General features: G+C 42.0%; 1 protein-coding gene across 2 annotated transcripts; it reads right to left on the bottom strand.

The window, feature by feature from the left end:
• Positions 1–918: 918 nt before the first annotated feature.
• Positions 919–14,304, bottom strand: LOC112249359 (sal-like protein 1). 2 transcript variants are annotated; one of them, XM_042321202.1, is made up of 3 exons: positions 13,429–14,304; positions 2,743–6,485; positions 919–1,430 (listed from the first exon to the last, which is right to left on the bottom strand). In XM_042321202.1, exons 1-3 carry the CDS (start codon positions 13,499–13,501, stop codon positions 990–992), a joined length of 4,257 nt encoding a protein of 1,418 aa, XP_042177136.1. In that variant the 5' UTR covers positions 13,502–14,304; the 3' UTR covers positions 919–989. The 2 variants fall into 2 exon arrangements, with proteins under 2 accessions (XP_042177136.1, XP_042177137.1); XM_042321203.1 differs by lacking the exon at positions 13,429–14,304 and adding an exon at positions 9,774–9,860.
• Between the last annotated feature and the right edge of the window lie 13,632 nt (positions 14,305–27,936).

Below are 27,936 nucleotides of genomic sequence, written 5' to 3' on the forward strand. Positions count from 1 at the left end.
TAGACGTCAACACATATGTTGCACTTGATGCCAATGAGGATGCTGAGGACATAGCAGCAATGTGGAAATCCAGCAGATGACCTATAGGAGAATCCCACCCACATGATTGGCTCTCTTCTCAGTTCAAACCCGGAAGCGAACCTCTCTGAATTCATCATCTCCTCTAACAACACAACTGTTTTGTGTTAAACTTTACACCAAAAACCAACACAAAAAAAAGATCAAGAAGAAAAAAATGGAACTATGGAAGAAAGAAAAAAAGTACAATACATAGAATACAATTAATGAACAAAACAGGTTAGGCCTACTATAACTCTAAATAAACACTTGAAATGCTTGAATGCTTGCATTTTCCTTAAATAAAAGATCAACAGCAGTTGATAAGGAAATGACTACAGTGTAATCATAGTCCCTTGCCTGAAGTCTCAATGATTCTTTTCAGGGGGGAACGTTAATACACATCTGTTAGACCATCTAGAGTAGATCAGTGTACATTATTTACAGCCATTCTGTTTCACTTATTACAGATCTAATGCATCACATGAACATCAACAGTTGTGTTAAAGCTATATACTACAGACCAAAATAACTTAATGCCAAGGTAAAGATATGCTAAAGTTTCAACAGCTCACTTTCAGCTCATACCCATTCTGGCTGTAGAACAGAAAAAAACTAACTGTTAATGCTTCCACTTGGTTCCGAGCAAGGTTATAATCACTAATAAATAAGCTCCTTAAAACTATAACATGTTGTACATTGTACAAAAAGGCAAGTTCTCTTCACACTCATGTTGGTAATGTTTCAAAGGCAAGTCAAAGCCAAGTCATTCTTTGTCTTTGCCTTGTTCTCTTTCTCTTTTCAATCACTATGTGTGTGTGTGTGTGTGTGTGTGTGTGTGTGTGTGTGTGTGTGTGTGTGTGTGTGTGTGTGTGTGTGTGTGTGTGTGTGTGTGTGTGTGTGTGTGTGTACATATGAGAGGGAAAAAGTATCTAGTTGGTGGCAATCTCTTTGTTGTCCTCCATGAAACGTGTGAATCGGAAGTGGGTCCCGTTCTCGGCGTTGGCCATTTTCTCCAGGCCAGCCAGAGCGGCACTGGTTTCTGTACTGTGCAGCTTCTCCAGGTTGCCTGTGAGGCCGCCCACGGGCGAGCTGCCCCCGTTCCCCATCCTCCCCGACAGAGACGGCAGGCCTCCGTTCTGGATGACAGAGATCTCGTTGGTCTTCATGGCCAGGCCGTTGGAGAAGGCTGCAGCGTACTGGTTCCAGAAGCTAGCCGGGTCTCCGTTGCCCACCCTAGACACCATGTCCTTCTGGAAGATCTCTGGGAACTTGACAGGGTTGGTGCCCAGGAAGGCCATAGAGCCGTCTACAGAGAGCCGGCGGCCGCGTCTGGCAGGGGCGCTGTTCCACATGTGTGTGCCCATATGAACCTGGAGAGAGAAACAGATACAGAGAGAGAGGACGCAAATTATAAATATTTTAAACTTGGCCACGACAAAGGCACATAGTAACAGATGATGCTGTGGAAAAAAAATAAAACAGAAAGTATTAAAAGAGTTCAGCACCCTGGGTGCAGCAGGAGGATTGGTGCAGTGAGCTGTGAACGGCGTGGGGACAATGGCATGGTGTAACCATTTTATTATGGCTAGGATGAAATACTGCATTTAATCTGAAACCTTCATTCAAACGTCTCATGAGGGAGACCCTTGTGCTTTGGTTCAAATTGCAGTGCCCACTCTCATTGCCCTGGCCAGTATTACATCTGATGTTTACCCCTACTAAGCCCTTTCCCAACGAGGACAATGTCTTTTTCTTCTTCTTTTGATCCTGAAAGGATGACTGTTACAGATAATTAATGTTATTCTTTTTAAATCAATGTAGAAACATGGAGGTGTCAGGCACACAACTGATTGTGTTGACTAGAGTGTGTTTTTATTCAAATAATGCATAATTTATAGCAAGTGGTATTTTAAAATACATTGTTAGATGTGTGCTCTAGATAACACATTTTACAATATCACTTGCTAGAAATTACACATTATTTTAATAAAAACACACTACAAAATCATAGCATCAGCAAAATGTGAAATCGTGCTACAAATAATAAGGGTATTGTTTTTTTTATATCAACAAGGGTGTAAACTATAACTGGTGCTGATTACCCGGTAATTGCAATCTGGTTATACATTTGACAATGCTTCCTAAATATTACGCCTCTCTACGTTTCGCCCCCTTGATTTCTCACAGTTGAGTGGTGTGATCACATTTGGCCCTTCATTTCCTGTTTATCTCTTAGGGGCCTTTTCCTACTGATCAAAGGGAAACTCTGGGATTTTCAAGGGGTAAACTCTGGAAAACTGAGGATGGTTGCCTCTGGTTACTGTAGTTAATGCTGTTAACTGAACCATTCCCAGCTGTGCTCTGCTGATCACATTCTCAGGTTTCTACCCAATAATCATATTAATGGGGTGATTCAACCTTTCCGCTGAGCTGGTTCTTTCATCAATTATAGAACATTACTGCCTCCGAATGGCACTGACATAACACACTTCAATTTGTTGCTCAAAGTTATGGACCAAAATTCTGGTGATTTTTATACTCCTCCTATAGATATTCATGAATAAATATGTGGACATTTTCCATTTCCATTCATAATGTTTTTAAATATACAATTGCCCTGAGATATTGAATATGTGTGTATTTTAAACATTGCATTCATAGTGTTTATAATCTTACAATTACCTTGAGATTTCCTTTGGTGGTGAAAGCCCGACCACAGATGTGGCAGGCGAAGGGCTTCTCCCCAGTGTGGGTCCTCTCGTGTATCTGCAGAGCGCTGGAGGAGGAGAAGGTCTTCCCACAAGTGTTGCAGTAGTGCTGCTTGGGTGTCCGGCGTGGAGGGGCAGAGGCCGAGAGCACTGGGGATGTAGAGGCCGAGGTGGTCACCAGGCCATGGGGCATGTTGCTGGGCATGTCCTTATGGTGATCTCGGTCCTGGTGGTCCCTGTGGTGATCCCTGTGGTGGTCCCTGTGGTGGTCCCTGTGGTGGTCCTGGTGGTGGAGGCCATGGAGGAAGCCGTTGACCTCTGATTTGATCATGGAGGACAGGGAGTTCACAGAGAGGAGGGAGGGGGTCGGACTGGAGGAGAGGCTGGTGTTAGAGGGTTCGAAGAGCTGCGAGGGCAAGTCCCTCATCTGGTGGGTGAGCATGTGCTGCTTTAGGTTGCCCTTGGTCGAGAAGCCCCGGTTACAGGCCGTGCAAATGAACGGCCTTTCTTTGGTATGGCTTCGGTAGTGGATGTCCAAGGCACTCTGACATGCAAACGTCTTCCCACAGATGTCACAGGCTGTGTTCTTGAACGTGCCGCGCTCACGAAATGGGAAGAGCATGCCCAGTGGGTCTTTAGACGGGTTGCAGGATGTCAGGTCCAGGGCCCCGATGCTAGAGGGGTGATGCTGCATGAGGCTGGCACTGATATGATCCAGGGACATAGCTCTCTGGTGCCTCTCCTGTCTCTCCTGCCTCTCCTGTCTTTCCTCCAAGCTGGGGGATTTACGTTGATGTTGGGGGTGCCCATTGGTAGGGGATGGGGGCTGCATGGAAGAGGTAGATTCTGACACTGCTGGACTCCCGGCACTCGGGCTCTCGATGTCCCCACCTAGGGATGAGGAGTCGTTAGTAAGGCAGTCCCCTTCCATTGAACCTCCGTTCCCCATGGCCTTCATTCTGCTGGCCTGTAGCTCCTCTACCAGCCTCTGGTGGGGGTTATGGTGGCTGTTATGCTGATTGTCATGGTGGTTGTTAAGATGATTGTTATGGTGGTTGTTGTGGTGGATTCTATAGTCAATATCATGGTGGGTATTGTGGTAGGCATTGTGATGGGCATGATGATTTTTCTCCTGCCCGTCCTGGACGACCATCTCGGGGTGAGAGGGGGAATTGCACAGGCTGTCTTGGGAGGCGTCAGCTGACTTAGGGGTGTCTGGGACGCTGCTGTCAGGGCCATCTTCCATCCCTTCTACTCCTTCCATCCCCTCCATATCATCATCAGAGAAGTTGTCCAGGTCATCGAAGTTCTCATCGAAGTTCCTCTCATCGAAGGAGCCTGTGTCGGAGCCCATGGACTCAGGGTAGCTGTCTGGCAGTGGGGTGTTTGGGATCTGCCCTCCCATGTGCATTCGGATGTGCTGCTGCAGGACCACCGCATTGGTGAACTTCTTCTGACAGATGGGGCAGGAGTGATGGACCCTGAGTGGAGGCATGGCCCGGTGGACGGTGTAGTGGGTCTTCAGGTTCCCTTTGGTGGTGAAGGCTCTGCCACACACTTTACACTTGAAGGGCCTCTCTCCAGTGTGAGTACGGTAGTGCATTTTCAGAGCGCTCTGACAGCTGAGCACACGGTGGCAAATGACACACTCATTGGGGTCCGTCAACTTCCTGTCGATGTTCTCCACCAGCTGCTGCAGCTTGGAGGTCTCCGACCCCTGGAGCGGGTCCAAGAGGCCCCCAAACGGGAACTTAGCCTTGAACTGCTCAGACATGAGGGGCATAAGAGGGTTGGTCATCATAGGTGGGCTGTTGGAAGTTGTGTATTCTGTGTTGCGCTCAGACTCAGAGCTCACGCTCGCCATGAAGCTCGACGAGTGACTGCCCTCTTCAGTTTTCCCGTTTGATGTAGGCAGGGCCGCAGCTTCTTCAGACAACCCGTCGTTGCTTTTCATTGATGGCTCAGCAGCGTCACGACCGGAGTCAGTCTTTGTCGAAATGGGGGGGCTGGTTATGGCTACCGAATGATCCTCTTTTTTAATGAATGGCGGCAGGCTGGGCATGGTTGGTGGGAGCAGCATGCCCACTGATGAGGTCAGAGTGGAGAGAACAGGCTTGCTGTCCAGCCAGCTGGTCACAGGCTTCTCTGGAGGCATTGACATACCATATGGAATGCCGGTGCTCGTTGGAATATTGTCTAAATGCTCGGGGACAGGGTATGGATTCATCTGAACATGTGGATACTTCTCTTTATGACGCTGGAAGTGGACCTTCAAGTTACCGCGGGTGGAGAAGCGATTGCCACAGATGTTACACTTGTACGGCCTCTCACCTGTGTGAGATCGCAGGTGGATCTGCAAGGCACTGTCACTCCCGAACACCTTGGCACAAAATCTGCACTTATGCTTGAAGAACGCCTCCTCTGAGCTGCTCTTGGGTTCAAATGAAGTTGGTGACTTGCCTTTCCTCTGGGCCAGCGCAGCCAGAGAGTTGAGGTCCTCCACTGTGGTGCCAATACCGGGCAGGGAGCTGGAAAACAGGTGGTTTCCAGATGGGGGCTGAGGTAGATGTGGATTAGTTACAGGGTTCAACAGGCTACCTATCCCAAAGGCTGGCATGGATGACTTAGTGTGTGATGGGTTACTGAGCTGAGAGTGGAGGTTGCTGCTGATCGCATGTATTGGCCTCTTGTCAGAGGACGACTGGACGTTGTTGACTGTGGACGACCCCAGTGAGCTGATGCTCTGAGATGATTCACCGCTGCTGGGGTTGTTGCTCTGAGGTAGCTGCGCCCTTTCAGCCAGCTGCTTCAGGCTGCTGATGCTGGCAGACTGGCTGGCCAGGCTCTGTGCTAAGCCCGCAGCTGCAGCCAGCTGCTGTGAGAGATGGGAGCTGAGCGTGGTCAGTGGGTTGGCTGACGGCCCCAACGAGCCTCCTGGTGTTGAGATGCTGGGGGGCACCTGCATTTCAGGGGACTGGGAGGCCAGTAGCAGGATCTGGTGACGGATCTGTTCAATGAGCTGCAGCTGGTGGATCTGTTGCTGCTGCAGGCCCAGGAGTTGCTCCATCAGGGCCGGTACTGCCACCCTGGGGCCCCCGGACCCAGACCCAGAGGAGCGCTGCGTCTCCTGGGTGAACTGTGCCACAGCCACTTTGGTGCTCTGCAGGTTTTCGATGATGACATTGCTGTTGATCATAGAGATGCTCCCCAGGTCAGTCAGGTTTCCAAGCGGAGGTAGCTGGGGGGCAGAGACGGACGAGGTGCCCGGTGCTGGTCCGGAGCTGTTCCTGCTGGAACTGTGGCCATTTCCCTCGCCCGTGTTCATGTTGATGTTACTGCCTCCCTCCATGTTGCTGCTGCCTCCATCATTGTCGTGACCAGGATGAACGTTGATTCCGGAAACGTCGACGTCCATGGATTCTTCTTTGTCAAGAGCGTTATGCTCCAAAAGGTCACTGCACTGCGCTTGATCAGTGTTATTAACCATGTCATTCATCTGCTCATCAGGATTATGTGGAGGGGAGCCAGGCGAGAAGCTTCCGGAAGGAGAGGCAGGATTCTCATTCACTATCAGAACTAATTGATTCTTAGTGCAATTCTTCTGGTGTTGTTCAAGATCTGATAGTTCAAAGAACTCAGCACAACATCTGCTACAGACATGGGCATCTGACTCCTTGCAGGGGGGGTCTTCCTCCGAGCAGGGCTCTTCTGTGTCCCCTGAAAAACACAGGAGGAGGAAACAGAGGATTAGTGATTAGAAATGTTTTTCAGCTGAAGAGGCAGCTTTATCTATTCAAATTATTTTGTTGTTCATCTTAAATTAATCCGTTTTACACTTGTCCGCTTGATACGTTCACAAAAAACAACCATCAAAAAAGCAGCAGTAAACCAAAAAAAAGAGTGAAAAAGACCCCTTTTAATGTGGTGGCTCTGAGAAACAGGATAAGAAAAGAATGGAAATCAATAATAAGTGATCTTTTAAGATGTACATCTGGTTTCATCAATCCAACCATCTTTTAAGTAATCATTTCTATAGATAATCCATCAACATATAAAATACTATGAAGTGAGGACATTGGGGCTTAATGACATTTCATAGAGAAGCATTGATTTCCAATATTTCATACTCCTCAATGTCTACATGTCCACTGAGCGCAAATCAACCATTTGAAGGACTTATTAGACTTTCAATTTGCTGTCAACTTTGCTCATTTTCAACTCGACTACAGGCATCTTGGACAGGTTATCCCTGTCACTAAGCTAATTTGTATCCAGTCAGGCTGCAATCGGAATCTGACAGCCACAATAAACAGAGCCTTTGGACTCCAGATTGTTCTCTCTAGCCACTCGGACACTCAACAAAGACAGTGCAGAATTATATATGCCATTATTGTACTGATATCACTAAGAATTATACATTTTGTTTTTACTAAAATATCTGTCATGTTTACATAACACATGTTTTTATAAATATGTTATGTATATTTAATAAATTACATAAAATAAAATAAATAAAACACATTATAGTACCTAACATAAAATGAAGAGTAAAACATAACGTATAAAACTTTGTATAAAAATTGTAATTATATAAATGTGTAAGTATCACAGTGCTATATATATATATATATATATATATATATATATATACTTTATAGGGAAAAAATAAAATAAAAACATAACTACAAATGGCTCAAGAAAATTTGTCAAGAACTATGAGTGGAGCTGTTGTCATATATATTAGAATGAACGGCTTGCTGCCCAAAACCAAGCAACTGGCCACAACAGTTTAAGCAACAGGCAATTCAATACCAGCCAATAAGAATACGCAAAATGAATAATTGTCTTTTAAATGTGCATAGAAACTGGTCTTGGTTATGCAATTTCCTTTCAACAAACACAGGGGTCAGTGTGAAAAGAACAAAAGGCGAGTCAACACCCCTGTGCCACTGCTGTGCTCCAGACTTTCCTCATTCTATCTTCTTTTTGTCAAACCCAAATCTCACTGTTTAACATACAAGTTGATTTACAAATTGCAATTCTCTATGAATCCCTTTCATTGTGGGCCCCGGCGATCTACATTTTCATCACGGGTGGAAAGGGAGGGTTAATTTGAAAATAAAACCCAGAGAGAGAGAGAGAGAGAGAGAGTGTGAGAGAGAGAGAGAGAGAACGAGAGAGAGATGAGTGCGGCCCTTCCCCACTGAGACAGGATGGCTTCCCATTGTTCACACAGCATGGGAGCGGCGGGCTTGTCGGCACGGCCTGGCCTGGCCTGGTCTGCTCATCTTGGCCAACTCAAAGCAGATCCTGTTTAATTCAGGGATTATCTCCCTCAATGTTTCTCTGCTCTGGTACATCAGATAACGCAAAGTTGCCATGACAGTAAAACCCAGACTCACACCACTCTAACCATGCAAACGGAGAAGACTTGCTCCAACTTTAATGGTAACTTTTTAATATCAACCATGCAGCCTCCCCTGAAAGCGTCAGTAATGAAAAATGTGTTTGATTTACCTCGTGGGAAGGAAGAGTAGCTTTGTTTGGTATTGGTTGACCATGTGAACTAATGAAAGTGGATTTTATGTAAGAGGAAATACATCAATTTACACCATGTCCTGAATACACTGCTGTAGGAAACACTAATGTAGCTAAACAAAACTGTGAGAAAACTATCCAAAGTCAACTAAATGAACGCGCTTGAACCGCCCTTCAAGAACTTACCTAGAGGTTATAGGAGCAAACTTTTACAAAAGTACATAAATGCACTATAAAAGCAAAAATGTAAACATCAAGTTCATAGTGTTAATTCTTATTCTCTTACTAGATTAAAGTGCACTGGAGTGTAGTGATGACACACATGTTGAAGCCGCAAGCTACTATTTCCATATATCATAAATATATATTTTTAAAGGATTTAAGATTCCATACATCCAAAGGTTTGTTTAAACTGTCCAATGTAATCTGTATGAAAACACTAAGAACAAGTGACTAGCTCAAGTTTCTTCAGAGACCTGTGGATAACTTATTTAGTTAGGCAGTCAGTAATAACTATCTTTAAATGTAACATTCTCTCATTCGTCAAGTGAATGGAAACTGGACATTGTGGATTGTATCTAAACATGATCATGTTTAGCGACCAAAATAACTATATCCAAAACCACAGAGAAAAATCAAACAAAGAGCATATGCCCAAATGTAACTCTGTTATCAACTTATCATAGCATTCACTGAAACCACAATATATATGTCCCTAATAATAACATACTTGTAACAGGCTAGGATTTGACCAACCAAGGGGTAAATTCACTTTCTAAATCTCAAAGTGTGTTACTCTCAACACCCAGCACACCCCACCCCACCCCCTTCCTTCATAAATACTCAGTGATTGTAAAGCAAATAGTGGTCAAATTAAAACAATCAAATTATTCCATATCAAATGTGCTCTTTCACAAGAAGCTATTTCCATACCACCACCTTGACTATTAAGAGGGTAAAGCAGCTCAGAAGCATGGCGTATTTGAAAGTAAATCTATGATCATGTACTGACATGTAATCATGTCTGTTTACATAAGTAGACATGCACTTAAAAAGAGATGGTATTTTGTTAATCTGATGTCGTTATGAATAAAAAAACAAATACTATGAAAATAATGCCAACAAATGCGCAGCCTAAATGAGAACAGCCACAATGCACACAACACCCAAATGTCTACAGCAACAGTGCATACATTAGTCAATGTTTAAAAAATAGCTTGACGATTATCTCTGAATAGAAATAATGTGTTACTCTGTATAAAAACGGTGTCCTAAAACAGCTAAATCTCATCATCATCATGCTACAAGGAGTCACCAGAGCACAGGCCTTCAGGGAGGCAGAAGAGACACATGCCAAAACAGAGAGCCTCTGATACAAAGGACAGAAGAGAGTAAATAATAAGTGACATAGAGATGTGGATTAGTAGAAAAGATGGCAGAGTAGCTTTTTGAGAGTTCCTACGTTACTTTGTAGGGACGCTGGCTTCAAGTCTCTTGACACTTGTGAATTCAGTAGAATGTCTGATGCCTGATGTCTGATGCCTGCCTGAGCTAACCCACCTCCTCTCCAGCCCTCACACTGCTGGCCTCACTGGAAACATCCCAGTGAACACTAGATGGGGTTCCACTATAGCTGCCGTTTCCCGGATGGACAAGCCCCAGCCTTAGCAGCTCTGCCCTGGTGACATGATTAAAGCTTAAAGGGGAGGAGAAAGGAGAAAAGCAAGCAAGTCCTTCAGCCGGGATACATCTCAGCCTTCCACTATATAAACATTGGCAAAATGACAAGTAACTGAATCCCTGTTGTTTGCGGGGTACAACAGTGCGAAGGGCCGAGGAGCGCCCTGCCGATCTCCCTCTGGGGGGGCTACTCTTGCAGGGTGGAAGTGGATGGCGGTCACATTGATAAGACCCCCCCCCATCACATCACATAGAGGACAGAGTCCCTGCTAGGCCCCTGTGGCTCTGATCAGCGGGGTCAATGACGAGGTACAGGAGAACACACTGCAGCCTGAACTCTCATCAACTTCACACAGGGAGTCACAGGGGGACCCTGGCAAAGGTTAAAACAGCTGAACATCCCACCCGAGAACTCTCTCTCGGAGGGACGAGATGAGAGACAGACAGCCTTGACTCTCAGCCTCATACACTAACTATCCAGCGGCAAAATGCCCTCAGCATCTCCTTAAAATGTATTGGGAATGTTAGCCTCCCTCTTTTTATTTTGCATACAGAGACTCTTGAGGACTTTCCAGTTCCACACAAACAGGAGATCTCTCAGTCATGAGCACACATTCTAGAATTATCAACCCATTACCAGAAATGCGAGTATTCCATGTCCCTAACCCATAATTACAGGTATTGCATTTTCAGCTTGTTTAATGCATGATGCATTTGGGTTATTTATTGTGAAACTCAGTAGGCACCAGTCTGCTGACAGAGAATGACTAAAGTTACTATTCACTACTTTATTACATTTTAGGGGAAATGCAGCAGTCAAGGAAAAACAAGTATGATTCTAGGTATAGACTATGTTTTGCATTGATCCTTAGTTCCAACCAAATCATGCAACCTTAGGTAGCAGTAAATGCTTCTTATGCGAGGTTTTAGTTGGGTGAAACAGAGCTTTATTTCCAGCTAGCATTTTGTAAAGGATACTGCAAACAACATAGCTGTACACACACAGAAAGAGCTTAAAACATTATTCGTTTTATATGAAAAATAAGTCAAACTAAATTGACTGTCTCAAGGAAAATATATTTCCATACAACTCCTCAGAAGGAAAATACATAGACAATATGTATGGAAAAAGCAGCCATATAGGGTCAGTTAAAGAGCCTCTAGAGTTTCCTTTCTGTAGGCTATGTCATGGCAATCACTTCTAATAAACATATATTAATAGTAATAATAGTAATACTGTGTGTAATATGTGTAATATGGGCTACTATAGAGCAGTAACTACAAACAAGTCAAATGTAATCTGTATCAGAGATAGGAGCTTATGATTTCCTTTGGAAGTACCACTGCAATGACAATATAGTCTGCAAAAAGACAGAGCCTAATCTAACTTTCATATAAACTAATGAATAGAGAAAGCGCAACATTAAAATCTACTATACATGTGAGACTTTTAAAATACATCCACAATTCTAAAATGTTAGATCGAAACTACCGTCGTTTCAATATGAACATTCAACCATTTTGAAAAAAAATATTTCAGTAAACTGTACGTTTGAGGAAATATAGAATATACAAATTTTAATAATCTGGAAATTGCTTGATATTTTTAAGATAGTGAAACTTAAACTTTGCCGCATCAAACTACCTTACAAACACTATAGGGTGAAAGTTATGGCTATGGGTGTTGTAGGCCTATAGAAAATACTTCCATAACCTGGTTTTCACAGCAGGTCTAAAGCACATCTTTAGCAATAGAAAATTAAAGCCCAGCTTGTTGTAAGTCTTGTTGGAAAACATAATTTTATCAAATGTCTCATCATAAGAGGAAACGTGACTGTTGGGTGGACTTAACAGAGATGGTCAGCTGGTCACTCCGGAGTCGTAGAAACTCGCAAAGGTGACAAAGCGTTCCTAAAGCAACCAAGGTAGTTGCATAATAAAATTCATTCAACCACTGTCGCCATCTTTTTGATGGTCTCAACCACAACTTGACATATTCTTTATATACAAGCAAATTTTCATGACGTGAGGTAATTTGGTGCTGAGCTTTTGTTAAAGTAAATTAACATAAATCCTTTCCATATTTTTGAAAAATGTAGGGATACGTTAACTTGTTTATGTCGTAAAATAACAGGCCTCAGTCCCTCACTATTTATTTCTCGATCTTTTTCCCTCAGTGTGTGTATGTTTGTGTGTATGTGAGAGAGAGAGAGTGCGAGTGCGAGAGCGAGAGAAGGGGGGGGGCGAAAGAGAGAATATGAAGCAGTATGTCATCTATACTAACATTTCACCTTTGAAATATCTTGAAAATTATGGTTAAGGAATATACACAAGCGATATGTGGGAAGTAAACAAAAAGTGTGCATGCGGCTAAGCATAAAACTATTAAAATGTATTAACATTAAATAATGATATACATAATAACTATAAGGCCATTATAGCTTCAGTGTTCTGTTGCATCTTGCACCACATTGAGATTGTGGTTTAAAAGTCATATAATCTGTAAACGAATGATTACCATCCACAATTAAGACCACAACATGTCCACAAACTGAAAATCGATAAGGTATTCATTGTAAGCAAATAATGTTTATATTTTCTTATCATTTGATTTGAATCAAGCCAAGGCTTGGCTGAGAAATACCGACTTTGTAGACTAGCCTATGTACAGGACAGTCAGAAACAGTAGAAATTTTAGGCGAGTATGCAAATTATTATTTATATTCTATATAGGCCTAAACCCAAAATAGAGGGAAAACATTTAAGAAAATGCTGGTTATTTCTACGCACCAGTACTTGTCCGTGTATAGAGTAGGTTAGGCAACGATTGGAGTGAAACTAAGTCGACTACAAAAGCAGAAACTTAAACGAGCCTTTCGCTGCAGCAACTTTGCTTGCAGCAGCAATAGAGGAAACTTGCTTCAAAGTGTGTAAGACAAAAATGTTGATTAAAAAATCAATCTTTGTAGCCTACCACACAAAGTGTTCTAAAAGTGCATTCTAAAAGTGTAGGCTACATAGAAGCCTATGTCGTGGTAAAAGTAGACTAAGCAAGCCTAATAACAAGACTATAACGCATGCACTTTTAAATTGTTATATTTTGTAACAAAGTTTTATTCTAAAGTTATATGAACAACAAAACGCAATAATATGATATTTTCAAGAATAAAAGTATTTGACTGTGTCTTAGAGCGATATATAGAAAAGGCACGGGCCATAGTTTGATCATAAAGTAGATAGCCTATACACATAGCAAATGTGTCTAGTTATCATAAAATGATTGAGACAGTAAATTACATGGATTCATAAAAAAAAATCTAACTTCGAAAAGGGGGAAGACGTCCTATCCAAAAAGAAACAATCCTAAAATGAGAAAAACATCTGAAAAGCAGATATTAAAAGATAGTAGCGTGGATAACAGCGATCCATTGCCAGAACTTACCATTGTGCTCGGATAAAGCCAGAAGAGGGTCCGATTGGAAATGTTGCGGCTTTGCTTGTTTCCTCCGCGACATGCTGGCTCACACATCAGCCAAGAAAGAATAAAAAATTACTAAAAAATCTGCTCAAAATTACGAAAATCGAGTCCATCCACCGCGCATGTGTCCTGTTATGATTATCAATAATGCTTTGCGATTAATCATTCGGGGGTTCCTTGAAAGGCTATTGGCACCTCGCCAGCCCCCTATTCAAATTAAGTCTCTTTAATCAATTAGGTCCTGATTTGCTGGGGACTCTTGTCTCTCTCTCAGCTCCCACCCAATGAGTTGATCCGTGTGGAAGAAAAGGCTGGGTTTTCCAACTCCCTTTAGATACAGTTTAACCCTTCTTAGCAACCAGCTGGTAGCTACGTAAAGCTTATCTTGGCTACTAGTGGAATGTCAGAGTCTTCAGTCCATTCGCTGAACGGTATCTTTCCTATTGACTAAGCAGCGATCAAACCCAGCAGAGTTAGGTCAATTTGAACTGACGAGACGCTCACGGTCAAACCTCCGTGATCTCACATACAAATACTTTCCACAACTCTGGTCGCTGTTGCTGTGCATATCCTCCTTTCAGATTTGCATTGAGGTCGCTGTAATTCAGATCTTGTATGTTGAAACACTGATACCTAATCGTTGGTTAGTGGTGCCTCAATGCAGCGAGGAAAACGTAGATCGACTATAGGAGTCTCGTGCGTAATGACACTGTAGGTGTCTTGGAAGTCCAAGATATGTATCGAATATCCCAATCAGATTCATTTGATTATCGCCGAACGGGGTTAGTAACACGTTTTCATCACACACCGCATTCCGCGAACAAACAAACTTTAAGGGCCCATGTAGGACTGTGAGAAATGTGGAGCCCAGCCCACCTATGATGTGATTGGTCACTGGACTACTCTATCATAAGCCGTTGGAGGTGCAATCTCTCGCTCACCTCTCTCTCTCTCTTTCGCTCTCTCTCATACGCATGGTTCGCGAGCGAGTGTGTGTGTGTGTGTGTGTGTGTGTGTGTGTGTGTGTGTGTGTGTGTGTGTGTGTGTGTGTGTGTGTGTGTGTGTGTGTGTGTGTGTGTGTGTGTGCGTGTGTGTGTGTGTGTGTGTGTGTGTGAGAGAGAGAGAGAGAGAGCGTGTGTGAGCGTGAGCAAGTGACTGACCAGTAGAGGGAACAGTAAAGAGTCTATGATTCTGTTTCGAAGGCATGGACATGTTTGTATTGTTTATAGATGTTTACTATACATAGGCTACTTCATGCATACATTTCACGAACTTGCGCGTCATTGAAACATTGAGTTGTTTTCATTTCATAAATTGATTGGATTGTTTAGTGAAACTCGCTACAATCAGCGTCTTGTCCAAATTGTAGCCTACAGTAGCCCAGCATGTCACGGGTAGCCTATGTATGTTTATTTTGCTGTACGTCAAGTTTATATTTTCACCAGTTCTGTAACAAAAATGAGAGCCTTATTGCGCAGTTGGTTTGCAAGACAAAAGCAGTTGCTATTCAATAAGTGGATTTAAAGAGAATAATAATAGTAGAATAATAGAAATTTAAAACTATAGAGGTTACACTGAATAGACGTTGATCTTTGCTCCAAACACAACGATAAGTGTATACTTTTTCAACATAGAGAACTAATAAGTGTTGATTAATATAATTTAATTGTAACCCATTGCTTTGAATATGTGAAGCCAATAGCAAACTCAATTTATAACCTGTTGTATATACGTTAGTAATTGTTAAATAATCCAAATAATAATATTACAATTCTAAGAATCATAGTTCTAAAATTATACACTATTCGTGATGACTCCTGGAGTCATCCTTGGGAATGTTTGAAGAGAGCAGGAGTTCCCATTGGAGCTGCTCTGTGTCTAGTAGATTTATTGTGTGGAAAAGATAAACGAAGCTATCAGTCTGGCTGATTTTGAGAAATGAAGATAATAATGTTACTATAGGTGATGGCTTGGATGCCATTATTTTTCACTGAATATTTAAAGAGCTGCTGCAGGCTAGTCCTCTAGTCCTCTCTTGTTTCAGCTATCTTTTAGGACGAGTCCTATTTACTTATTAATGGCCGAGGAAGGGACAGGGAAAAAATATTGGCGATAGCTACTTGTGTTTTGGCGGACACTGATATGTCAATACAGAATATCAATAAGTAATACCTATTTTCACATTTTTATAAAATTGAAATATTGTTTTATATATTTTCATATTGGAAGTGCCATTTACAGTATAGTCTATAGAATAAAGTTTTATGTTTACAATCCCTCAATATCTCAAAAGGTACAAATAAGACAAGGAATAAAATAATGCAACAAAAATAAAGCCTATTCATACAGAGATGATAAGAAAAATGGAATACAATTACATACCTATATGTCATGCAATAATAGTAATAATAGGCCTACTCGTATTGATACCCATGGGCAAGAAACTTTGCTGATAATTATATCGGCGATAAAACTAAGAGGCGCAAGAAAATAGGTCTGCAATATTGTAATGTCCCGGGCTGAAAAATCAATGGGCAGTTAATTGATGTGAGTGTTGGTGTGAGATTGTAAACAGGGTGATTTGCAGCCCAACCGAGCGAGAGACATTTTAAATGAGATTCACCCCAGACGGTCGGACTATACTGTGTTAACAATCACGGGATGAATGACACAATCAACAAGAATTTTGGGGGTCTGAATTGAAATAAGTGGAGGAATGAAAGCGTGGGATGGGGGTAGGGGTTAAATAAAAGCTGTCCGAAACTCACTCCCACCCACATTGAGCGGGGCAATTAATTGGCAGCACTGGAAACAAATGTTTAGGTGGACATCTCTCGCTTATAATGAAAATATGTCAAAGTTATTATCAATTATATCATATTCATAAAGCGTGTACTACTAGAGTAAGACATAGCGTATACATTAAGATTGAGCCAATTAAAAATTAAATGTTAGTTGTTTCACTCAAGAAACAAGTATTTATTATTTTGAATTTGGGAGAATATTTTTGTAACGCAGGAAAAGTGACTGACGCTGTATTTTGCGCACACATACTCAGTGCGCACTCACTCTCTCTGTCACGCGCAATCGTTACGCAGCATATAAGAGTGGGGGATGCGTGGGACCATCATTCACTATTATCATTGACATCCGATAATTGATCATTGCTCAGAAAACACAGAGCGTTTGACCGCATAATTGAATATCATAAGCAAAATGGGCATTTCCACCGCACCCCGAGACCTGTGTTGTTGGTGGATCCCATAGATCAGTCTCTTGCGAATATCACCCCCCCCCTCTCTCTCTCTGTAATAGAGGGCTTTTGTGTAACACCGCATTCAACATGTAGTATTCACACACAGTTCTGTCGGTTTCTAAACACGATGCCCAAAGAATGACAACTAGTTGGATCACACTTTGAACTAGGTCAGATGCATTAGTGGGCTGGAGGCTAAAACAGAATAATAAAAGCTCTAAACAGCTCGAAATTATTTAATTAATGTAAAGAAACTAGACAAGTTGTTTTACGGATACATTTATGAGGATTTTCAATCTGTAAAGAACGGATAACGCTCTGTAGTCTTCCGGGTATAGGCTACCGCTCATTACACTCCTCAAGGCATTTACTTACCCAGTAGGCCTACGTTGTATCGACCTAATTTACATGCGAACAGTTGAAGAACACCGGACTATTTTAAGATCCGGTATTTATTCGGAATCACCTGTGCGCCTCATGAGGATAAATAGGCTTTCAATAGGAGATAAATGAGCAAATAACACATCATCAACTGACATGGGACAAGACAATAACCCAGCTGAAAGTATGAATATTGCTTTACTAGAATGTTTACATTTCAGTTGAGTTTCTGTGCTTTACATGACATGCACGCCATGGTAGGCCTAAAACGATATAATAAATTAGTTAGTGTTTTAATTTCAAACGCAAGCATTTCACAATAATCATGATCAAGATGAATACTGGACAAGCAGAGGATGGCCTCATTCATGACACTGCCGTCCTTAATGCGGATTAAAGTCTTGATTAAAGGGATTTCATGCAGAGACCAGCCTGCTACACAAAGCCATAGTCATTTATTTTCCATGTGCTAACCTTCTAGAATAAAAAGTAGACCTATGTTACTTCTAAAGGTTTAGAGTATTATACAACTATAGCTATTTGATACAAAACCCCCAAGATAACATAACTGTGGATATTACATATTATATTATGTCCTTCGTTGTTAAAATTATTTCAATACATATTTTGACAAAATAATATTCTGACAACATTTATTCATAAGTAACTTAACATCCTGTCAATCATCTTGATTTTTGTGATGTATCAAGTTTCCATCAGCAATAACAGAAAAATAACTGACAACCCACTTAAAAATAAAAATACAATCATATTTTCTGTCAAATTCTCCCGTGTTTAAAACTCTATATAAGACAACACAATGTGCCATTTTTCAGGGAAACCTTTGAAAAATTGTCTGCATTAAAATTCAGTACCTGCCTCATGCTGCAGAGAATGATGTCCATTAATTAAGAGATCAGACCTCTTCTATTGTCCTCTAGCAGCCCTGCTACACTTGTCCCACAGATTGTGTCTCCCCATTGTTGCCCTCCACAACTTCCTGGAGCATTACTCCATATCAATAGGAACTTGTTTGTATTTACATGATCTTAGTTGGAGTTACAGCCTCTCCTTTCAGGTCTGGCTTGTTTGAAAAAACAAAACAAGCAAACATTCACAAGTGTCACAGTGGTGCCAGAGGTCATCATTCTCCAGCACCCTGTTTCTCCATTTTGTGTGTGTGTGTTGTCAGGTTAGCTGTTGTCCAGGTACTAGTGCTGAGAGCTGTGGGTAGATTAATAAGTATCCGACCTAGGAGTGAGGTGTGAGAGCAGAGAGCCAACAGTTGATCTTGTATTTACAGCCATGAGACACTTAGCTAGAGTATACATACAGGCTTCAGGATGTTGGTGGGGCAGTGAGAGCTCCTTTCAGCACCAAAAAACAGGACACTGTGGGTTGGGGTTTGTAAAATTGTTCATACATGCTCAAATCCCAGGTTGGGTTTAATAATAAGGCTATTTGAATGGAATTATTTGCCTTGTTTGATTGAAGTAAGATTTAGAGTATTGTTGCAGGAAGTGGTATTTGTGTGCTCAACACTTGATAAGTGGGTTTTGCTCTATTTAACAATCTTATGTGATAAATACATTTAGGATAGTAGATATTTGATTTTTAAAAGTATTTGTGTAAAATCCATACACTGGACCTCAATGTCTGTTTCTCATTAGTTCAACCAAACCCCGAAGAGACCCAGAGTGTTTTCTCAATAGATAAACAGTCCTTCCCAGAGATACAATCATCAAATACTCTCCATAGTTATGATACAAATTCACTTGATTGTATTTGATGAAACCCACTCGCTTGAGTTGGAATAATGATAACAACCTTGGCACTCTGAATACCACCAAGATTCTAATTCTGGAATCCTTCATATTCTTTTAAAACAGATTCTGCTTTCATATGACTTTGACAAATTATATTTGGAAACAGAGATGCTTAGTTTGTTAAATGTTTCACTGGAGTCAGAATTACACAGACACACATCCCTTCAGACATGGGAGTTAGAGGAGGACAAAACACTTTAAACATCTTGAAGAAATCACAGACATCACCAAAAAAAGCTGAGTGTTTATGTATTTTTAAGACCCTAGAAGAAAAAAATCTAAATTACACTTGAAATGATCCCTACAACACCACATACACTCGCGAACATTAAACATGACGTTTCTTCGGGTGAACCAACCAAACAGGCAGTGTAACTTACTACCCCACAAAAGGCCATGCATGCACGTAACAAAATGGAGGGAGAGCGAGCAAGTCAGTGAACACCACAAAACCATATGTCCTCGCAATAAATAACCCTGAAAAGTTCAAACATATCAAGTGGTTTATTTGTAGCAGTCCTGGTCACAAGATGTTTATCAGCCACCGTCAGACAGCCATGCTGGTTGGCCAGCGCTTTAACTCTGTCTCAGACAGACCCTTATTGCTATTGATAGTTAGCATCAGTGTCCCGGCTGAGAAATGGAGTTGCTGCGGGCAAACAGGGGCTATTGATCTCACGCTTGTCCCTGACTTGCCTGGAGCCGAAGGAGAGGGATGGGAGGGGAGGTCGGGTGTACCACTACACTATCCCAGCCCCCCCTGCCTGGCACTCTTGGGGAAGTAGAGCTGGTGTAGTGGTACACCCGGGGACTACTGTATATCTGTGACAGATAGCAGCCTTCAGTATATTTACTCTAGACACCTTGAGGAGTTATGAGGTTTGAGGGTCCTATGAGTTATGAGGCTTTAACACTACTGTAAGTACATCACACACAAAAAATAGCAACAAAGAGAACTGCAAATCTTCCATCACATAATTTTGCCCTGTCTTCAATTGTGTTCTTATTCTAGTTCATATGGTGTCATCTTAAAGCTGTACTGTAATTTGTTGGCCATTGCTATAATGTTTAACAGTATTAAAGTATTACAGTATTTCAGGTTCAGAGTGTTCTTTCTCGTGGTTGGCATAATGATCCCAATTTACTTGGGTGGACAACAGTTGCCATGCTATCTCCATGCTGGGCCAAAGTGTCGTGAGATATATCAGATGAGTATTTCAAGATGTTCTCTACATCATTCATGTTTCCCCCTCTGCCCCTATAAAGAAAATAGTGCCTTATTTTGAAAGCCTTTCCATTTGAATTGTTCTTTAAAACAAGCACAAACACACATTATACTGAACTGAGGTTATGGTGGTTGAAATGTGTCACTGTCTGGAAAAGTAAAGTGAGGAGTAGTAGAGGTCCTTCTTTGTAAAGCCGTCTGTTATTTTATTTCATAGGGACCACGCCGTAAAGCACTGAGTGTAGACTACACTAAGGAAATGTCTGCAGAGAAATAACAACTAGCAGACAAGGTTGGGGTCAATTCCATTTCAATTCAGTCAATTCAGGAAATAAACAAAAAATTACAATTGAAATGGAACTGACCCCAACCTTGCTGGCAGATTATCTCTGACAAACACATTCAGGAAAATGTGTTATGATTAGAATTGAGCATTTCATTCCTCATCGTGTCTACAGTATTTCTGTATTTGGCACTGTGAGAGAAGGAGAAGATGCCCAGGGGTTAATGTGTCATACTCATTTAGCCCACTAGCTGAAGCACAGTCGGGTGTGGGACTTCAGAGAGCTCCCTCTCTTTCCCAATGACTACCACACTCACTAGCTGGAGGGATGTGTGAGTTTATTCAGTGACGCTACAGCAGTGCCATCTCTCTCTCACCCACTCTCTCTCTCTCCACCTCTCTTCCTCACTCTTTCACTCTCTCCCAGTGTCTCTCTCTCCCCCAACTTTTTCTGCCTCTCGTTCTCTCTCTCGCTCCTCAGCCCTACTCAGGCAGTGTGTCAGACAGAGCAGAGCTGCAGTCTGCAGACTCTCTCTGCCCTCTAATCTGAGTCACCTCCCAGCTTTTTGGCCTGGCTGTCTTGTCTGTCTGTCTGTGTTGCTTCGATTCCCCTCAGTGTCTGGCAAAGAGCATAGCGTGGATCTCCTTACCTTTTCATGACCAGGGTGATTCACCCTCCCCTTTTATGATGTCATAGCTAGCTACGTTAATTCTGTCTCACTCTAATGTCTGAAAACCAAAAACCTTCTCTTACAACAACAACAACATACGCACATGCACACAAGTACACTCACACAGGTCTCTTTTCAAAGAGGTTTGCTTTTTTTATGACTTCCTCTCCCATTCACTGTCTCTCCCCTCTCTCCCAGAGTGCCCTGGGTTCTGCTGTGAAAGAGCTTGGGCTATTATCCCACTAAAACTCAAAACCCAGCTTTGTTTTGTCCAGATAGTTCTGCTTTTCTCTGCTCTACTCTCTCGTTAATATTCACAGAAAGAGCCCTGGCTTTCACAAGGCGGCTGCTCTCACAGTTTAGCTTCCCCCCAGCCAGCCCAGTAACAGCCCTGTGAGTGTAAACATGCTGGAGGGAGGGACATCTCCTGACAAACATCTCCCAGGACGTGCCAGCCTGGCACCCCCTCGGATCCCCCTGGCCCCCTCGGATCCCCCTGGCCCCGTCATTCACAGCCTCCAGCCTGGCACTGGAGCTAAACGGGAACGTGAGAGTACCTACTAGACATCACTGCCAGAGGGTTGTGGGCACACACATGCACACACACACACACACACACACACACACACACACACACACACACACACACACACACACACACACACACACACACACACACACACACACACACACACACACACACACACACACACACACAGGCACTCCATCTCCTGACCAGTCACACTCCCAAGTTTGATTTCTGCAGTCGAAAATTGGGGGTGGATGCATACATTTATGCTAACTATCATAAGCAAATTCATATTTCATTGAACAATTTAAGAATGTTAAATAATAAATAGTACCATTTCAAATGATCATTTAACTAAGCATAGCTAACATGGAAAACAATATAACACTACAATTGTATTTAATTCTATTTTATAATGTAGCCTTTATTCAACCAGGTGGTTCAGCTGAGAACCGGCTGACTATCAAGGTACTATCTTTACCTTGCAGCCTTACACTCCTCCAACCCCACCACGGTAAAAAACACACACCATGTATTAAGTACAGGCCCAATATTTAAGAGCCAAGCACATCACTCCACTCCAAACATTGATAATGCAGCAGATCATGTGGCAGTCAGACCCCTGGTGATGTTAACAGCACACTGCTATTATCGCAGGTGTGATGGCTAGCTCCACACTGTCTCCCTCACCAGCCACCATCCAGCCCACAGTCACATTTACATCTTAATTACCTGCACAATCAATGGGGCTGCACTTTGGTTTCATTTGTGACATTCATGAAACCTCATTTAAGAATAGCCTCCATAAGTATTGGTGGCGAAAGAAAAGTACCATTCTTCAACATTGTGTAAAAGGTAGTAAAGGGACAAAGCAGTGCATTCTTATAGGTGTAGATAACACATGGCACTGAACAACAGTCATAGTGAGGTTAGGTATTTATGATGATAGCTGGGAGTAGCATCCTCCTCCCCAAAATTACAAAGAAAATTGTTGGAACATGTGCAAAGTATGACAGAAAACAGATGACTCATTGGTGGTGATGCGGGTGATTTAAATGGCAAGTGATTGAACAACAAACTCGCATGAAGACTGTATTGATCAATTCACTGTTTCATTTGTGATCAATAAGACAATAGGTAGGGGCTGAATCCAATACAGGCAGGGCCAGCGAACAGACTGGACTGGAAGTGTATCGAACCCTCTTCACTGTGGTATGGAGAAGAGAATAGCCCGGGACTAAATAACAGGCCAAGTAGCAGAGGACCGTTTCTATATGGCAGATGGTCTGAAATAAATATCTTGAAAGCTTATCCAACTTTATGCAAAACCTTCACCTATTTCTAGGAGAGGAGGGAAAAGAGACGATGCCAGAATCCATGAAAGTGTATTGAGATCCACCCGTTGAATCTACAGAGGGTTTTATACAGAGCATTACACTCCTGAGTCTGACATTCAGCCCAGTGCTCATAACGGCCACAGTGCAGACTGAGCCACTGCCACCAAACAGCTCTACTTCTGCTGTGAACCAAGTGAACATGACTCTCCCCTGTGTCATCACTATCCCCCTACAGCGTGATTGATGTGAAATACGCACATTTCATTTTCAGCCACACAGTGAGACACGCTGCTCTTCTGACAGAGATGAACGGAGGACTCCATGATGAATTATAGCACTTTGATGTATCACGACAGGCCGATCTGAATAATACAAATGAACAATTAGCAAATGTGCTCTTAATTAGCTGTTTCCAGACATTACAAAGAGCTTGTACAATAAGGTACATGAACATGTCTCATTTCTAATCTTTAGGTAGTTACATGAATATTACTGTGACTTAATTAGGGTTAATTGTATAATTTCCTTCCAGTTATCACTGATCATGGATGTCAAGTACAAAAGGGAAAGCTACACGTATCTTAATTGTTAATGAATTCATCACCAAGCGCATCAAATAGAGGCTGCATGACTTGGTGAAAACAAAATCTGGGCTCAATTGGTAGGTCTATTCAAAATAGACTAAAACAGAAGGAGATACAGAAGGAGTACAGGAAACAGTTTAGGACCAGGCCTTGTTAGGGTGTACTAGGTTGGAGACGAGGAGCTTGTTACACTTCATATTCCCACACCTCAACACTGGTGTTACTCACTGTTTAGGACAAGGTACAAATCAACAGGATAACAATGAATTAGCAAATTAAGGAAGGCATCTTAATGCCTTACATAATGCAGGTACAGAAATAGCGTTTGGATTATACCAACATAACAGACAGGATCATTGGATTGACAATGAATGGTTTCTAACCTCACATGAAGTAAACCCATTTATTTGATTTGAAAACCTCTGAAATGTGCCTACATACAGTAATGTGCTTAACCGTTATCGTGGGAGCATTCTGTTTATTTGTCAAATTGTGTTGAGAAGATTCATTCTTTAATTGAATGATGAAAGGCGTAAACACAAACACAATCTGTGAACATACAGTGGTGAATGAGGTGAGTTTCCCCCTACTACTGTAAAGCTCTTTGAGTACCTCCGTTGGTAGAATAGTGCTATATAAATCCAATCAATTATTCTGAAATTACATACATGTATAGTAGTACATACTTAACAAGATCAGAGGATCACCTCAGGTTTGTCAATTTGGGAAAAATAAAGAAGGATCAAAGGTTGACACGTGTAAAAGTCGGGAGAAGCACAGTTCTGTATCAAATCAAATCTCTGTGTTAAAGATAAATCAGGACCTCAGCCAGAGAGCTGGCAGTAAATATCAGCCGTATAAATGATCATGTGAATACATGGGGCTCATAAGCTCATAAATCAGACTCCTCCTCTGCAAAGTAATGTAGTTCACAGCTGACATGGGGTAGGCACAAATCATAAATACTGTGTGGCATATTAATATTACATCAAAAGTCAAGAGGATTGTGTTATAACATACTCACGCTGAAGCTATGGTCCCTGGAGCCAGATCCCGGACTTTCAGCTCTCTGGGGAGAGAAAGTGTTAAATGGTTTGGCTACTACATTGCATCATGGTTAACACTTGTCAATCATTGCTCAGTAGATAATGTTATCAGAAGTGCTAGTGTGCGGACATACACTATATATACAAAAGTAGGTGGACGCATCTTCAAATTAGTTGATTTGGTTATTTCAGCCACACCCACTGCTGACAGGTGTATAATCCAGCACACAGCCATGCAATCTCCATAGACAAACATTGGCAGTAAAATGGCCTTACTGAAGAGCTCAGTGACTTTCAATGTGGCATGGTCATAGGATGCCACCTTTACAAGAAGTCAGTTCATCAAATTTCTGACCTGCTAGAGCTGCCCCAATCAACTGTAAGTGCTGATATGGGGAAGTGGAAACATCTAGGAGCAACAGTGGCTCAGCCGCGAAGTGGCAGGAGATTGACAAAAGGTTGACAAAAAAAGATGGAGCGAAAGTGAGAGAAAGAGGGAGAGAAAGGGAAATAAAGAGAAAGAGCAAAAGACAATCAGGGGCGAGAGAGAAAGAGCGATACAGAGGGAGACCAGAGACTGTGAATGTGGGGGCTAATGGTAGTGGGGGTGGTGGAGGCGGAGGGGGGTAACTGAGGTTGCAAGGCAATTTCTCTTTGTTATCAAGTGAAATGACTCTGCAAATATGACAATAAATCACGTGGGAAATCAATCTGAGAGGAGGCGACTGTGAGCCACTGATAATGCATCAATCAATATTTAATGTTTGGGCCTTAATTAATCCACAGACGCCAAGCATTCTTTAAGTGACAAAGAGGAGAGAGGAAAAACGAGCAGAGAGTGCTTTAGCATAGAACAGCTCTTATATCAAACAGGGGACATTGAACTGAGAGGCCTCATCAGTCGATTCCCTTTTTTGTGGTTTATTAGTCTTCCCTACGTCAGTTACAGAACCAAGATGAGCATGAGACACATTGTGTGGCATGGGATCTATCAAAATCATGCATTATGAGACTGGTGATGAAAAAGATACTGAACTGAATGTGCTAATTTACAATCATTAAAAAAGTCTCAAATGAAGTAAAACCTTCCTCTATACATCCTACACTGACATAGTCAAATTATTTACAAGTGGCATCACAGTAATTTCATTTGAAAAGTTTTAAAACTATCAGCTAATTCTCTACTCTGTACCAAGGCTTGAACAGTCTCCATTTCCAGGTTGTGAGAACACTGAGACCCTCCCTAATGCATCAGCTGCCCCTGCCACCATACCTGTGCACCGATGACACCTCCATGTTTGATCCATGCGAGGTGAATGCAAGGCCTCTCTCACAGTCCCACAGAAGATCCAAGCCTGAACGCTGCAACTGCAGAGCCGTAATGGAGGCCATGCTTACCCTGAGCCCTCTGATCACACAGACAACGTCCCACAGGTACTAATTACTGCATCCACAATGCAGATACAGTAGCACAAAGAAATAACACTGGGGACGGCTGACATTTGGATACCTGCAGTGAGATTCAGCCGGATAATTGGACCACAATCTCCCACAGAGAGGGAGTGTTTAAAGGAGCTGATGGATAAAATGGTCTCTGGATGAATATAGAAACAGTTGAACTAGGCCAGGTCACCAGAAACATCCCCTGGAGTTACAGACCAAGTTAGTGAAGCTGTAGAGAAACACAGCAGTAGTACTTCAAGTTACTAAAGACTCCTTAATAAAGAATCACTTAAAGAGCTTCTTGAGATGTGGATAATGTGGTTATCTATAAGGTCTTGGGTATTGTTGACTGAACATATTGATAGTGATAGCAGAATTTTATCTGTTGTGTTATTGTACTCAGATTTACAGCTCTTCTTTCATCTTCAAAGAGACAAAAATATGCATCTGGAGCAAGCTTGAATTATGCTCACATCAAATAAAATGCAACACACTTCATTCATGAAATTGTAAACATTCTTGAAAAGTCTTTGTGTAAACGTAGAGCTAAACCCCTGCTTCATTTTCACATTTCACCACAAACCTGAATACAGGTCAAACACAACTGTCTCAAACAAAGGAAAACATTTCTTTACTCAATGACATTTTTGTCACCTCAAAAATACAGTAGCTTTCTATTCCTGATGCCTATCTAAGATACTGAAAATGCTCTGCGGCACAAACAGAAATACCTTGGCAAGTTCACTATTAAGCCAGAGGGTAGCCCCATCATAGTTCACATCAATATTACATGTACATCCTCAACATTTCAAAAACCAGAGAGAACAACAAACATAATATTCCACTGAAATGAATGACAGTTCTTATGCAATTTCCTGCCGGTGGTGTGTCTGATTGCAATAACCTCCATGGGTGATGTAACGAGACTGTATAGGATACTTCCTCCCTGCTGAACTGTAACATAAAACGTATTCTACATTCACTTGGCTGTGTAAGCACACATACACACTGACACCTTATGCACATACAATCACATACACTGTACAGAACATACAGTACACATGACATGACATAAGACACAGTTCATACACTTGACATATGACGCCACAGGCTGATAGGGAGCCATATGAACCATATTTACAGAACGTCACACATACTAAAAACTAGAAATCCGGAGACAGTCCATGCAGCCATCCCTTTCCTGGTCCCCTGCTACTCTAATGCACAATGGCTTGCTGTACTGGAGGAGCTATGCAGTTGCCAATAGCACATATCCAATTGGTCATGCTCATTAAAAGCGAGAGGGCTAAAACAAGCAGGACTGAAAGTGAGTTGTTGGGCAGACAGAGGAGCCATTTGGTGATTTATTGGGATGTGCTGCTGCGAAACGCAAAGTGAGAAATGAAATAAGCCAAAGTGTGAAGCAGCAACACTGTGCTGCAGACAGACAGAGCTAGGTCGTAAATACCATGAGGTTAAATAAGACATCAGCCCAAATGGCAGTAAAGTGTCTTAATTCCCCCAGACATATGTGAACATGTGTAACTATATCATCAAATCCCCAAAGGCCATGGGCGGACATGTTCCCCGCCATGCAGACTGTGTCTGGGTGATGTAAGAGTAGCCTCCTGTCAGGACCTATCAGAGCAGAATACATGAACATGTCTGGGGAGAAGACAGGCTCATATGAACTGACTGACTGGAGAGATACTGTACTACCTACTGAAGTGTACTATAGGATGGACAATGGTGGTGTCTAAAATATGACAAAAGCTAAAAGAGTTGTTATATAAATATGTAATATTAAATATTCACAACACATTTTGAAACATACTTTGATGAAACAAATAAATATGATTTTAGGAAACTAAGAAATATACTTTGGGGAAAA

This window comes from Oncorhynchus tshawytscha, linkage group LG04 (assembly GCF_018296145.1).
Source record: "Oncorhynchus tshawytscha isolate Ot180627B linkage group LG04, Otsh_v2.0, whole genome shotgun sequence".
NCBI lineage: Eukaryota > Metazoa > Chordata > Actinopteri > Salmoniformes > Salmonidae > Oncorhynchus > Oncorhynchus tshawytscha.

What these genes read in the sequence shown, in the direction of transcription:
- LOC112249359 (XM_042321202.1), bottom strand. Translation starts at nt 13,501, where the DNA reads ATGTCGCGGAGGAAACAAGCAAAGCCGCAACATTTCCAATCGGACCCT. An exon ending in GGCTTTATCCGAGCACAATG is followed by an intron (nt 6,486 to 13,428) that starts GTAAGTTCTGGC and finishes TGTGTTTTTCAG; the next exon opens with GGGACACAGAAGAGCCCTGC. An exon ending in CCACCAAAGGAAATCTCAAG is followed by an intron (nt 1,431 to 2,742) that starts GTAATTGTAAGA and finishes TTCTCTCTCCAG; the next exon opens with GTTCATATGGGCACACACAT.